This window comes from Heterocephalus glaber, unplaced genomic scaffold (genome assembly GCF_053883595.1).
Source record: "Heterocephalus glaber isolate CG9 unplaced genomic scaffold, H.glaber_assembly_v1.0 deba00001687, whole genome shotgun sequence".
NCBI classification, from domain to species: domain Eukaryota; kingdom Metazoa; phylum Chordata; class Mammalia; order Rodentia; family Bathyergidae; genus Heterocephalus; species Heterocephalus glaber.
In genome coordinates, this window is record NW_028258412.1 from 2,621,951 (window position 1) to 2,635,537 (window position 13,587).

Consider the following 13,587-nt stretch of genomic DNA (forward strand, 5'->3'; position numbering starts at 1 on the left):
ACTTTTAGCTACCCATCTCATTAGTGGACAAATCTACTGATGTATTTGGTGCCCTCATGATCCAGTCACCTTCCAAACACACGAAACAGCTGTGGGACATTTGAATCTAAACCGTAACGGTTTAAGAAGGTTGACTCCTCACCAAGTTACAGCATGAGGTCCTAGTGCAACTGAACACCCACTTAAATGCTGCTACACAGGTCCCTTGCTCTCTGAGCAGACTTCTATCCTAGACACCCAGCTTTTGCAATTCATTGGGAGCCAGAGATCCAAACTACTATATCTACTTTGGCACTACAGGAAGTATGGTAACTGTCAGAAAAGTACCCTTTCTGAAAGACTTTGTGCTGGTTATTATGCCACCTGTTTGCCATTCATTGTTCCCACAACAATTGTAACGTTCTTTTCATTAAAATTCTCAGGTTGTAGATAAGGAAACTGAGGCTCACTGGAGTCAATAATCTTTACTAAACCTACACAGTAGGTGATGGAGCCATGATTTGATTTTCAGGCTGACACTACCACCCATGCTTTGATAATCAAGCTCTGCAGTCAAGTAAACATATCCCATTTCCTCCTTCCTCTGTCAAGTCTCTGTTCCCTGCCTAGTAGCTAGCCTGTCAGGATGGTGAACTTGTATCTGTCACTGGGATATGGGGCCAATGAATTGGTGTATTACTTCCCTGGCAACATTTGCATTTAGACTGCTGTTGTCTGGCGAAGACTCACCCTAAAGGAATACATCTGAAGACATTTAATCAATTACCTTTCTTATCATCCATCTCCTGTTTACAGATTTCTAGCACAAATTCTTGTCTAAAGATCCATATACACCACGGTGAGAAAGGACCACTGACCACTGGTCAAGAGATGTGGGTTCCATTCCTAGTGTGCCTCCAAAGAGATCAGGACCATGGAAAGGTCTTCAGCCCTCCTGGGGTCCCGGCTTGCCTATTCAACAGATGATAACCACTGGGCACTTTCTGTGTTCAGACTGGGTGTGGCATAGGAAACAAACTCCCTCATGGAATGTGCATCTCAGAGACTTTTTGCCTGGTGGAAGGGCCAGTGGATTCCAAACTCCCTCTTTTAAACAGAACTTTTTTTTTTATACCAAAGAAAGTTCTAATTTAGGATGAAATACAACTGTCATTTAGTTGAAGTGAGAGAGGAAGATATGGAGCTGAGCTCTCCCTCTAATCTCTCTTCCTGACCCCAAGGAAATCCCCGTGAGGTCTCCCGGAGCTCAAGGCTCCACACACCATGGTGTACAGACTCAAGTACCTCCCGGGACCAACAGTCCTTGATGTGTTAAGGCAACATGGTGATTATTTCTACCCCATCTGGTTTAGTGTTTCTCTGGAGCAGGTAGAACAAAACTCTCCCTGCATCTTCTGGAAAGTATTTCATCAGGCCCCACCCCAAGCCTCCACCCCAGACCACCTTGCAATAGAGGTGTTAGGTGCTTTTGACATTTGCTCGTACAACAAATAGGGGACACAGTTCTCAAAACTTTTTGATCCATCCTCTTTATACTAAGCATACTCTATTTTGTTGAAGCTTCTCAAATGACAGATAATGTGTGGCCCAGACTGGACACCACATTTTCCCTGGAAAATATTTCATTCTGACTCGACAATTAGATCACCCATCAGCTCTAGACTTCTGCCTCAGAGGTCCTGTGCCAAACCCAGTGATGCAGGTTCACAGGCAGGGAGAAGCAGGGCACAGTTCCCATTAAGACATAGGATTAACAGGCATCCATACCTGCATCTTTTTATTTATCCTCATGGCTTGTTATTTTCCAGAGTCAGAGCTTAGAGAGGATAATAATGATTGCTTATAATCTTTTGCCACTTTATATTCTTTACTGTGTCTCCCACACACACATAGCAGGGTTTAGCAGTGCAGTGTTGGGTCATGCCTCCTCCCTGCTTGTTTATTATGTGAAATATTGGCCTGACAAACCCAGGTTTTCCCATTAAGGTTGGAACCAGCACAGAGATAAACTATGGTAATAGAGTCTAGAAGGAACCAGAAACCAAACCCTAATGAAGAAAACTTAAAGGGACTGTTTTCAGAGCTCTGTGTGTAGGGAGGTTCCAGGGGATGGTATGGCACTCAGGGACCTGCAACAGCTGGGAGAAGTCACTGCCATCAAGTTTGAAGGAGTGAAGAAGGATGCAAGGGGGAAGATTCCAGAAGAAGGCACATGGAGGAAGGGGAGGGAGGAAAAAGAAAGTGGGTGAGGGAAAGGGCGGGGGGGAGGAGACCACTATAGAGAGGGCTTCCTGGCAAGAGAGACTGGCCTTTAGTGGAGGGACAGAACCAGCATAGGAGATGCAATGGAAAAAAATCTGGGAGAATAAATTCTCCACTCTCCCTCTCTTCCCTCCTTCCTTCCAACTGTCAACTGAATTCCCCATTGGCTGAACCCAAGGGGCAGCTGCGGAGGCAGGAAGCTGATTGACGTGGTCCTTATAGCCCAGCCCCAGGGCACATATTGGGAAAAGCCACAAGTGAGTGAGGAAGAGGAAAAAGAAGATAAGATACAGTATCCAGCATAGTTGGACATGACATAGCAAATGGATCTCTAGCAGTGGAGCAAGGGGCCCTTTCAGGAGATGGCCAATCTGAATGCAGAGCCCACTTGTGGGGAATAACTCACAGGGCCTGCTAGGGTAAAGCATGGAAAAGAATTAACACCAGTGTGTGCTTTGATTAGTGATCAGACTAGAAAACTCTCCTGAGTGTTGTTCAAGTAAAGGTTGGTGTTTAGTTAAACAAAGTATGTGAGCAAGTCTTCCAAATGCAAATGAACGAGTGTGCCTGAGTTCTAGTAAAGCTTTCACTGTGTAAAATGGCCATTTCTCTTTAAAAGGTCAGTTAGTAAATATTTAGCCTTTGGGGGCCACATAGTCTCTGTTATAATTACTCTACTTTGTTATTATACATAATACAAAAGAAGTTACAGACAGAAAACCTTTAGTTATAAAAATAGGCAGTAGGTTGAACTTGGCCCATGTAGGTTGAACTTGACCCCTTTTCTGTTGGAATCACCAAGTATTTCTTGAGGACTGATCTATCATGACCTCTGGTGAGCCCTGGGGCTGAATGACAAATAAGGCATGGCCCACAAATGGTATCACAGTTAGAAGGGACAGATGCATGTAAGCAGACTTTCCCAAGGCGATAGGTCCTTGAGGGTAGGGACCAAGGAGTAGCAGGTGCATCCCTTGGAAGAAGTGTGCAGGTCTTCCAAGGAAGGAATCACCCGCAGGCCAGCTAGAAGGGTCCAGCCTGAGGATTCAGGATTAGATGATGTTGTAGGGTCCTGAAGATTGTGGTTTGATAGTCTGCATTCACAGTGAGCAGCTGCACACTGGTTAGGAGCATGACTTTCATTGACCCTACAGATCTCTTATTCAAAGCTGCATGACCTTAGACAGAGTGTCCAGTCCCTCATCTCTAAAATGGATTTGCATGGCTTAGGCAGATGAAATTGTATACACAGCATATTTGTTGAAAGAAAGGATTCTCCCTCAAGAATAGCTACTACTGTAATTAGTTTAGAGTTTCCCACAATGCCTTGGGAAGCTACTCTGCCCCAGGACTGATGTGCCAGCCTCACTAAGAATATAAAGCAAATGCCTTGCTTGTTGGTAATAACAATGCTATTAATAACAGCACTGGTTGTACTAAAAAAAGTAGTGGTAATGGTTGCTACCATTTAATTAGCACTATCTGTTTGCCAGGAACCATGCTGAGAAATTTACAAGGGTAATCTCACTTACTCTGCTTCCCAACTCTGGAGGCAGGGCCTTGTTATTAGCCCGATTTTACAAAGGAAGACAGGAAGCTCAGATAGGATAAGTTACTGCCCTGCAATCACACAGCAGCAAAAGTTGGAAGTGGAACTTGAACACTACTGTATCTAATGTTAATAACCACGTCCCCCGGCCCCTGCCAGCACAGGTGTAACACACTCTTTCTCTGCCTCCTTCTAGTGTCCAGACGGCAGTGGATTGTGGCAGTGGTGGCAGAAAAGAGACGTAAGTTAACCCTGAGTGGAACTGAGTAGCTTACCAAGGTGAGCCCTTGGCTGTGTGTTGTCTGCAGAGGGAACATTCACAATCACTGGGAGAATTACTAGCAATGCCTGTGAGAGCTCTGACTTCATGGTCATAACATATTGCATGGGGGAGATAAGATTCCCCTTCCAATTTAGGGAGAAGCCCATGTCTTCTCTTCCCCTGTGCTCAGACACCTCAGTAGTTCCTACATTGCCCCAGAATAGTCTTTTTTGCATAGACATCTCTGTCCCGTACAATTTGACCTTTACTTCCTTCTCCACCTGTGATTCCTTCTTTATATAGTCTCTATACCCTGACACTTTGCACCCTCCATACCTACATGTATGCTGTACTTTCCTCCTGGAATTTTCTTCCCCGGTCCCTGTGTAGCCCTGAGCTGAGTAGCTCAACCTCCACTGCTTGGGGTCTGCCTGCCTCTAGGAAACAAAACAAGACTTCCTGCTTATTGCCCTTAGAATTGGCCCTCAGACTTTTCCACACTAGTAATAATTTTTCTGGTATTTCACAGTTATTTATACAGATGTTTATTTATTTGGTCGGTTAGGATGAAGTCTTGAGGACAAGGTCAATGTTGAGATCTTGTGTGTAGCACCCCTTCCATGGTGACTGGCACAGAGTGTCCTATGAACAAACCAGCACTGGTTTCCCCAAAAAAGTAGTGGGAATGGTTGCTGCCGTTTAATTAGCACTATCTGTTTGCCAGGAACCATGCTGAGAAATTTACAAGGGTAATCTCACTTACTCTGCTTCCCAACTCTGGAGGCAGGGCCTTGTTATTAGCTCCATTTTACAAAGAAAGACAGGAAACTCAGGATAAATCACACACACACACACACACACACACACACACACACACACACATGCCACCACCACTGCACACAATGCAATACCCAATGAGTTTATCAACCAGAAAATAATTATTGAATACCCATGTGGACACTTCCTTGTGCTGCCTTCTGAATCAGAGCCTGTAAACAAATTCTCAGTTCACAGACACATTCCAGTTAAGGCAAGGAAGGAGTTAAGGCCCCCACATTGACAGAATCCACGAACATATAATTTGATATAAAATTCAATGCCAAGTTTGATTCCCAAAGCAAAGGCTTCAACATCTTATGGGAGTGTGTATGTCCTGAGGAAGAGTGCAGTGGCCACTAGTGTAGGCAGGGGAATTAAAGGAGCAGGATCTGTACCCTGGCTTCATTGTTGACCATCTGGGTGACCAGGGCCAAGACCTAGGCTGGCCTTTACAAATCCTGGAACTTCCTAATGGGTAATGGGGGCAGGACAGACTCCCTCCTCCGAGGGGTGCTGAGGGAGGTTATGCACACATGGCACATAGCACAATGCCTGGCTTACACTATGGAGTGAGCGTCTAGTAATTGCCATTACTGTGGCTGACATCGTGATGGTGGTGTCCTGCATTCTGATTCCAGGGATAATGTCTCCATCATCAGCTCCCAGCCTGATGGCAATCTGCAGTCTTGGTTGAGCTGTACCCTGTCGATGGCTACAGACACCATGCGGACACCCTCTCGACAGTCAGCTACCAGCAGCTGCATCCGCAGCTCCAGGTAAGAGAAAGCACCACTCTGCTGCCTCTGGATGGATGGTAGCTCTACGCTCTTAGACTTTGCAGGATGTTGTTCAGGTCTTCCACCCGCAATGGTGTCATGGCCCTGCCAGTTTAAGTTGTGACTTTAAGCAGGTCACTCATCTTCTCTGTCTTTACTTCCATATCCTGAAAAATGTAGAATATAATTGTATTCACTGACTCAAACAGTTGAAATGATGAGGATCCAAAGCAGTCCTCTCTGAAGCATGGTGTTCTGGAGGTTCTAAATAGTGCAGTATGAACTTTTAAAAGCAGCAATTGATATAGTTGCCTTCTATTTAGAGCAAGTCATGCTAGTTTTTCACTTACGCATAGTTATGAGTTTAAATTTCTCTATATAGACGTGGTCACTGAAGGGTTTGGTTTTGTTCTGTTTTCGATTGTGATTTTTTAAATGGGGAGTCATAAAAATTGGGCCGAAGCCAAGTATGATGGCCTGTACCTGTAGTACCAACTATTCAGTAGGCTGAGTCAGGAGAATCACTTGAGCCCAGGAATTCAAGGCCAAGCTGGGCAACCTAGTGAGACACTAAGAAAAGAAGAGAAGAAGAAAAGGAAGGAAGGGAGGAAGAAAGAAAAGGAGGGATGGAAGAAGGGAGGGAGGGAGGGAGGAAGGGAGGGAAAAAGAAAGGAAAGGAGGGAGGGAAAAAATTTAGATTGAGCTGGATGAATTCTCACTCTGAGAGTTTTAGCTTTATCTGAACATCAGGACATTATAATTTCCCTCCCATAGATGGAGATTAGTTCCATCACAGCCAAGATGGGACATGCACAGGTCTATAGGACTGCCCACAATAGGTTTCCTCAACAAATGGCTCTTAGGCTTCAGTTTTAGTTACATGAATTAAATTCCCTTTCCTTCTTGCTTTCAAGCTCCATTTTTCTGAGCTCACTTGGTTTTTCCCTTTCAAGGGCAACCTTCTTGTAATTAGGACTTAGTGGCTATAAATCAGAAATTATAGATTAAGCAGATGCATAATTGAGATGAAATGCACACTGCTTCTGTGATAACAGAAGGACCAAAGTGATAAGATAGAAAGAGAAATCACAGGTGACTGGAGCCAACCCAGACAACCCCATCTGAAGCAGGGGGCTGTCTCCATGAAAAGAAGGGGCAGGAGTTCATGCTAACCTATCGGGCAGATGTGGCAAATGGCAGATGTCTGGCACATGTCTGCAGTTAATCTTAGGCTGAAACATTTGATGTGGAAAATATCAAAGGAAGGCTGAAGGAATGGGGTTCATCTGGGGAGTTAATTAAAGTGAGATTATGTGATCATTGCTCTTAATTAAAAACAAAGGTCTGTATGGAGAAAGAATCACATCCTCCGTGAAAAGGAGGACTTGTCCTCTCCGCATGCCAGTGGGTAAGAGCAGAACAGAACCAGAGGGGACCAAAGGAGAGTACAAACCCCCGGGCATAAGATAGCGAAGGTTCACAATGAAATTACAAGGTACAGGCAGCGTATCTGTGCCCCATGGATCATGTACTCAGTTTCTGAGACCTGTTTGCAGGGGAGGTGGTAGGTGTGGTGGTTTCTGCTCATGGTCTGAAGTCAGGGCGTCTGGATTCTGATCCTCTATTTGCGCATCTGCAGCTGTGAGGTTCGGGGCAGGTTGCCTGACTTCTCTGGTCTCGTGTCCTTGGGAGGACACAGAGGTGGCTGTGAGGAATGATGCAATGATGCACAAGCTGCTTTTCACTCAGAGCCTCATACCAGGAAAGAGCTCAAGACCACCAGCTGCTTTATAAGCATTAATGCCTTTGCGATGCTTGGAGGATCCTAGAGGCAGTCACCATTACTTGCATGTTAAGAAGGAATCTGAGATCCAGAGGTGCCAAGCAGTGGACCCATGTGTGCTGGCACCCCAGCTTCTGCAGCTGACCCTCAACAGGGCAGCTGCCCTGCAGCCCCAGGAGACCTCTTCCAGTTTCTTCCCTCTTCTCCCCCATCTCCCCTCCATGTCCTGGGTGTGTTCACCTGCAGTTCAGAGTGCAGTTGCCTGCACCAAGAACAGCACAGAGGCAGGAGGCAAAGCAGATTATTTTCATATTTGTAAGAAGGGATTCTGTCCACCTTCTTGTCCATGTCCCAAGGCTGGCTCACAGTAAGTGCTCAATACTGTTTGTTGAGTGAATAATGGACCATCACACCAAAGCTGAAGCAGAGATACTAACTATATCTGGCTACAGCTCAGGATAGACTGTGGCTCAGAGAGGGTCAATAATTCACTCAGTGTCACACAGCAGGTAGGAGGAAGAATCAGAAATGAAACCGAGGTTTGAGTGGATCACTCACCTGGCAAAGTTTGCTGGCAACAATCTGGCCTGTTATTAATACTAAAACTGCCTAAGGATTGTTATTCAACATTTAGCATTTAGCCAAGAGCAATTTCTACAGAGTGCCAGATCTCTTTAGGGATAAAGTCCTAAAGCTTTTGAACACCTTCCCTTGAATATACAGTGTGTGATACACAAATATGGTGAATAATTTTAAATTTGTTTAAAATTTTTTTATTGTAGTAAAAAACACACTGCCATTACTCCCCTCAAAACACTCCCTCTCACTTCGAACACACTTATCCCATCATTCTTGCCACTTTCTGAAGCAGATCTCAGAGTCCTTTTCCATGAGTGTCTTTCTTTGCATTGTCATAGCTGCCTTGATGTCCTGAACTGATTGGAAACGTTTACCTCTCAAGGTCATTTTGTTTTGTTTTGCTTTTGGTACCGGAGATCGAACTTGGGACCTCACACTTGCCAGGCAAGGTCATTTTGACTGAAGAAAAGCCAAAAGTTGCACAATGCCAGATCCGGTGAAAAAGGTAGAGGAAGACATACAATGATTTGACAGAAATTGCTGTAAACATTTGATCAGTGAGGAGTAATCATAAAATATGGTGGATGTTTAAATTTATAAATGTATTACAGTAAAAGACACATTGCCACCAATTCCCCCCCGAAATTCTTAAAACTCTCCCCCTTGCTTCAAACACACATTGTTCCTGGCTGTGTGTCTTTTACTGTAATAAGTTTTCTTTTAATATAAATATTTACTGCATCTTTCAATGACTCCTCCTATTTATAATTTGAAGATTCTGAACACTGCGAGTTAGAGAGAAACATTGGAGACATTGGAGTTGTTAGTGTCACATGTTCATACAAATGGGAAAGCTGCGCTCTGCAGAGGGAACTAGCTCACCCAGATTGAGCATGGGGACTGGCCTAGGTTCAGTTTCTTTCACTTGTAACTCTCTATGTGTGCTTTTCTGGTGGGATGTTGGACCCAAAGCCTAGCACATGCTATGCAAGTGCTCTACCACTGAACCACATCCCCAACCCAGCATCAGCTCTTTTTAATTCACAAGTGTCATCTATGAGTACTTTGCCAAGAATTTAAAATAAAGAAAAGACAATGGTTTAAAAGATGGATATGCTAATTACCCTTGATTTCATCACTACCCATTGTATACCTGTTGACTTTTTAAATTTTAATATTTATTAGTACCTATTTGCAGTACATAATGACTGCATTCATCATGGGGGCGGTCAGTACATGTACATAACACATTTTAATTTTTTATGTCCCTTTCCCATTTGCTCTCTCCATCTTTTATATTAGCACATTGGTCTTCCCATTTGCAAAAGTTTTATCTACTTGTTTCCTATTATCTTTCTTTTATTTTGCTCTTTAATTTATTTATATTTGGTTTGCTTATATAAGAGAAATCATTTGATATTTAAACTTGTATGCCTGACTTATTTCTCTTAACCCTATGGGCTCAAGGTGCTTCCATTTTCCCACAAATGATTCAAACGTATCCTTCTTTATAGCAGAGTAGGATTCTACTGTGTATAAATACTATATATTCTTTATCCATTAATCTGTTCATTGACATATAAGTTGCTTCTAAGATTTAACTATTATGAATTGCTACTATAAACATAGGTATGCATGTGTTATTATACTATGATATTCTTAACTCAGGAAGATACTTAGAAGGGGAATAGCCGGGACAAATAGAATTGCTACTTTTAGTTTTTTGAGGAATCTCCATACTAATTTGAATAGTGGTTGTACTAGTTTACATTCCCACCAACAATACTTGTGTTGAATTACCACACTGCACTCATGAATATGTACCATTAAATTATTTTCATTAAATATACTCTCATTTCAGTGTTCCCATGTAATTGTAGAGAATTTTCAACTCTTTTTGTCCCCCAAAGGACTAGGATTCAAACCTCTCATGACCAGTTTCAGAGAAATATTTATGGCTCAATTTAAAATATCTGAACAAAGAGCTTTAAAATGAAATTCTCCAACAGGAGAAAAAAATCCAATGATGCCACAGCATTAATATCATTATTATGTTGAAAACAGTGTTAGATTTCCAAGAAAGATGAATATAGAAACCACTTTTTTTCAAAAAAAATATGTTGGGAGAAGTAAAGTAGGGATAGTTCCAAATCTGTATTTAAGACAAGGGAAATAATTTCTCTGTTCATGAAAACAAAATGTTTTGCCTTTTCATAACATGATATAAAGTTCAAACACGATTCATTTATACATTCTTCCCTAATACACTCAGGATTATTATGAAAACAAAAAAGAACTTAAAATATAGTAAAAAACTAAAATCCCCTTGGCCACAACCTCAGTCTTGGCTCCCTTTCTATAAGGATTGAGTATCTTCAGTTTGGTGAACATTCTTCCAGATCTCTCTTTGTGAAGTTATAAATATATATATGCACTTCTAGTAAACAGTGTATTTGTGGGACTTTTAAAAAAATAAATGATACAATACTTATTTATGCTATTCATAAATTCTTACAATATGTTTCTTTACCTCCACATTATATCTTGGAGATCTTTGCCTATCAGAAGACATAAGTCTGTCTTACTCTGAAATCCCTGCAAAAGATCCTAAAAGTATGTCATATTTTAACTATATCTGCATATTTCACTTCTATGTGTTTTCCAGATAGTTGTTCTTAACCTGTTGGGATTCAAAAAAACACACATACTTATGCATCTGGGCAAATGAGTTTTCAAGTCAGAGTTATTTGCATTTTAAATTTAATAGATGTTACCAAATCACCCACTGTCCTTTGTGCTGGAGACTGCTAAGAACTGGGCTCCTGGATACCTGTCCCGTCATTCTACGTGGCACATGGTAGGCCCCAGTAAACTAGCCTCCTGGCCATTTCCAATTTGACTGAGAGAGAAGGTCACTCTAAAAACAGAAGAAAGGGAGAAAGCAGTCTTTCTACCAGCAGCATAAAAGCATTCCCCTCATTATTTATAAGAGGATGTCAACCGGAGAGAAATATACCTGAGGCTGTGTGATTTACAGCCCGGGAATCATGCAGCTGCTGCTGATAAACGCAAGTGCTTCTGGAGACGAGACACTAAATTACCTCCTTGGCCCCCAAGATGGAGGGTATGGGTTTGGTGAGGCAGCTGCACTTGGCACAAGAGGCTTTCTTAACATCTGGCCACAGATGGTGCCAGGGCTGCCCCAGGGCAACATGCAGCCCTTTGCCCACTCTGTGCCTGGCATCTCCTTCCTGCCTTCATAGGCTGTCAGCCTGCTGCAGTCCTTTGAAAGCCTTAGGTCTCCCCCATTTCCTTCTGGTTGCTACAGCATAACAGGCTTTCCAAGCTAGGTCTGACCACCAGTTCCTTCCAGACCCCACCCCACACTCAGCAGTGCTGCATCATCTGAGTGCTGACAGGAATCTCTTGACCCAGCTGCACAGGATGCTCCTGTCTCGTTTCTTCCCTGGTCATTGGCTGCCCTTGTTGTACTGGACAGTTAATACTTGCTCCACTTGCGTGCCTGCTCACTCCTGCATGCTCATCTTCCTGAATTTCAGTTGTTCTTTCTCCAAATACCCTGCAGACTACATTGTCTCCATCCTGACTATACTGTCACCTATCACTCTGCAGTCCTGTAAAGTCATTTCTACTTGCCTTCACACCCAGGCTTCTCAGAATAGAGGTCTGCACACACCTGTCTTCACTTCCTCTCTCCACATTTATGCCTCAGTTTACCACAGCTCATCACCTGCCATTGCCACTTCATTGAAAGTCTTCTCACCATGTCAACAGCTTTCTGAGTCTCATATCAGGAACATTCTCCATTCTTTATCTGTTTTGCACTTCTCCCCACTGTTGGCAACCGTGCAACGCTCTTTGAGCTCTGCTTGTGGCTGGGTCTGAATTTCTTCTCCTTGGTGCTTCTCAAACTCCTCTCCCAGTCTCTCCTTCTCATCTGATCACCACATGCTGGCTGTACCTCATATGCTGCCCTCACTCACCTGGCTATTTCTCTCTCCACCTCATGCTGGGCAATTCTCTAGGGATTTTCACTCCCAGAGAAAAGCAGATGACCCCCAAATCTAGACCACTAACTCTTACATTCTCCAAAGTAGTAAACTGAATCTATCTTATCTAGTTGTTGATACTCTGTTGTATCTTGAGCTCTTGGATATGCGGAGCAGGCTCATGCCTCTCCACTGGGTTATCAGTATCTTTGGGGGGTTCTGTCTTTCATAAAGCCACTCAAATTGTCTCAGTCCTCTTTGTCTCTCTTCTCTACGTTCAGCTCATCCCTTTATCTTGACAACTTTGATCCCTCCAAATACTCGATTTTTTCTATTTCCCTCCATCCCCACTGCCATCACCTGTGTGTCAGACAATTATTTCTCTCCTAGACCCCGGCAATGACCGTTCAGTGCCACCCATTCACCTCTGGTCCATCCTCTGCACTTCAGCCTGTTTGATTCCTCAGAAATAAGAATCTGCTTTTGGTGGCTTCTCATTGCCTACAAACTCTTGACATAGGCCTAATCTTGCCTCCCAACTTGTTTTTACAATTAAATTAGACCACAGTCCTGCCCTTTGTGTCTTACTCAATATCCATGGCTGCCTTTGCACTATAGTGTCAGAGTTGATTAGTTATAACAGAGGCCGTAGAGTCTAATTTAAACTAAACATGTTGGTAAACAGATGGTAGATGCCATCTGACAATCAGATGTCAATAATCTTTGCTGACCTCTGCCCTGCACCAGTACCCCCAGTGACATGACCCTTGCCAACCTTGCTGGTCTCATTTCCTCCTCTTTATAACTTGAGTCCCCAGTGGTACCTAGTCATCCTCATATGTCCTGCTATCTCCCACCTTGGGTCCTTTGTCCACTATATTGTCTCCAACCTGATCACCTTTCCCATCTTTCTCCCTTTTCTCAGCCTCAGGACTCAGCTTAGGCATTGCCTGCCTGGGGAGCTCCCCTGACTCTCTAGTGGGCCAAGTACTCCTTTGCAGAAGTCTCACAAGCACAGACAAAGTGTTTCTGTCCCTCTTTCCACTGAGAGCCCTTGAGGACACAAACCTCATCTTTGTCCTTCTAGAAGCTCATTCCTTAGCCAGTGCCTTGCACATAGTAGGTACTCAAAAGTATTCATTGACACCTAAATGACAGGTGGATGGAAGGTAGGTAGTTCCTCACCGGGCAATTAAAAGGACAATGTTGATATCAAGAGCCAAGTGTGGATTTGCCACCCAAGTTAGGTGTCTTCCATCACAGAGCAGAACTGATGGAATATAATGGAGAGACTGAAGTTCTGGGGCAGGTGCAGAACCAGGTTGGAGGCAGGCAGGGGCCTTGGAGAAGTGAACAGGTTGACAAAGGGACTGTGAAGATAAACTTCAAAGGAGGTAAGGAAAGCAGCAGACTTTGCAGTCCGGTGGACCTGGTTTTAATACAGACTGTCACTTACGAGCTCTCTGATTGTCGCCAAGTTACAATATGAGACTCAGAGATTGTTTCTTCCAAAAATAAACTTTACAAGATTTCCTCTGTAGGGCTGA

At 43.4% G+C, this 13,587-nt stretch overlaps 1 protein-coding gene across 3 annotated transcripts in view; it reads left to right on the top strand.

Annotated features, from left to right (window-relative positions):
• Positions 1 to 13,587, top strand: part of Myo18b (myosin XVIIIB) — a 280,964-nt gene that overhangs the window by 244,132 nt on the left and 23,245 nt on the right. For all 3 annotated transcript variants that reach the window (XR_015446186.1, XM_087198064.1, XM_087198065.1), the window contains 2 exons: positions 4,008 to 4,052; positions 5,531 to 5,668. Coding sequence is in view for 2 of the 3 variants with exons in the window: in XM_087198064.1 (XP_087054190.1) it covers positions 4,008 to 4,052; positions 5,531 to 5,668 (183 nt within the window). In the remaining variant the exon portion in view is untranslated. The remainder of the gene's footprint in view (positions 1 to 4,007; positions 4,053 to 5,530; positions 5,669 to 13,587) is intronic.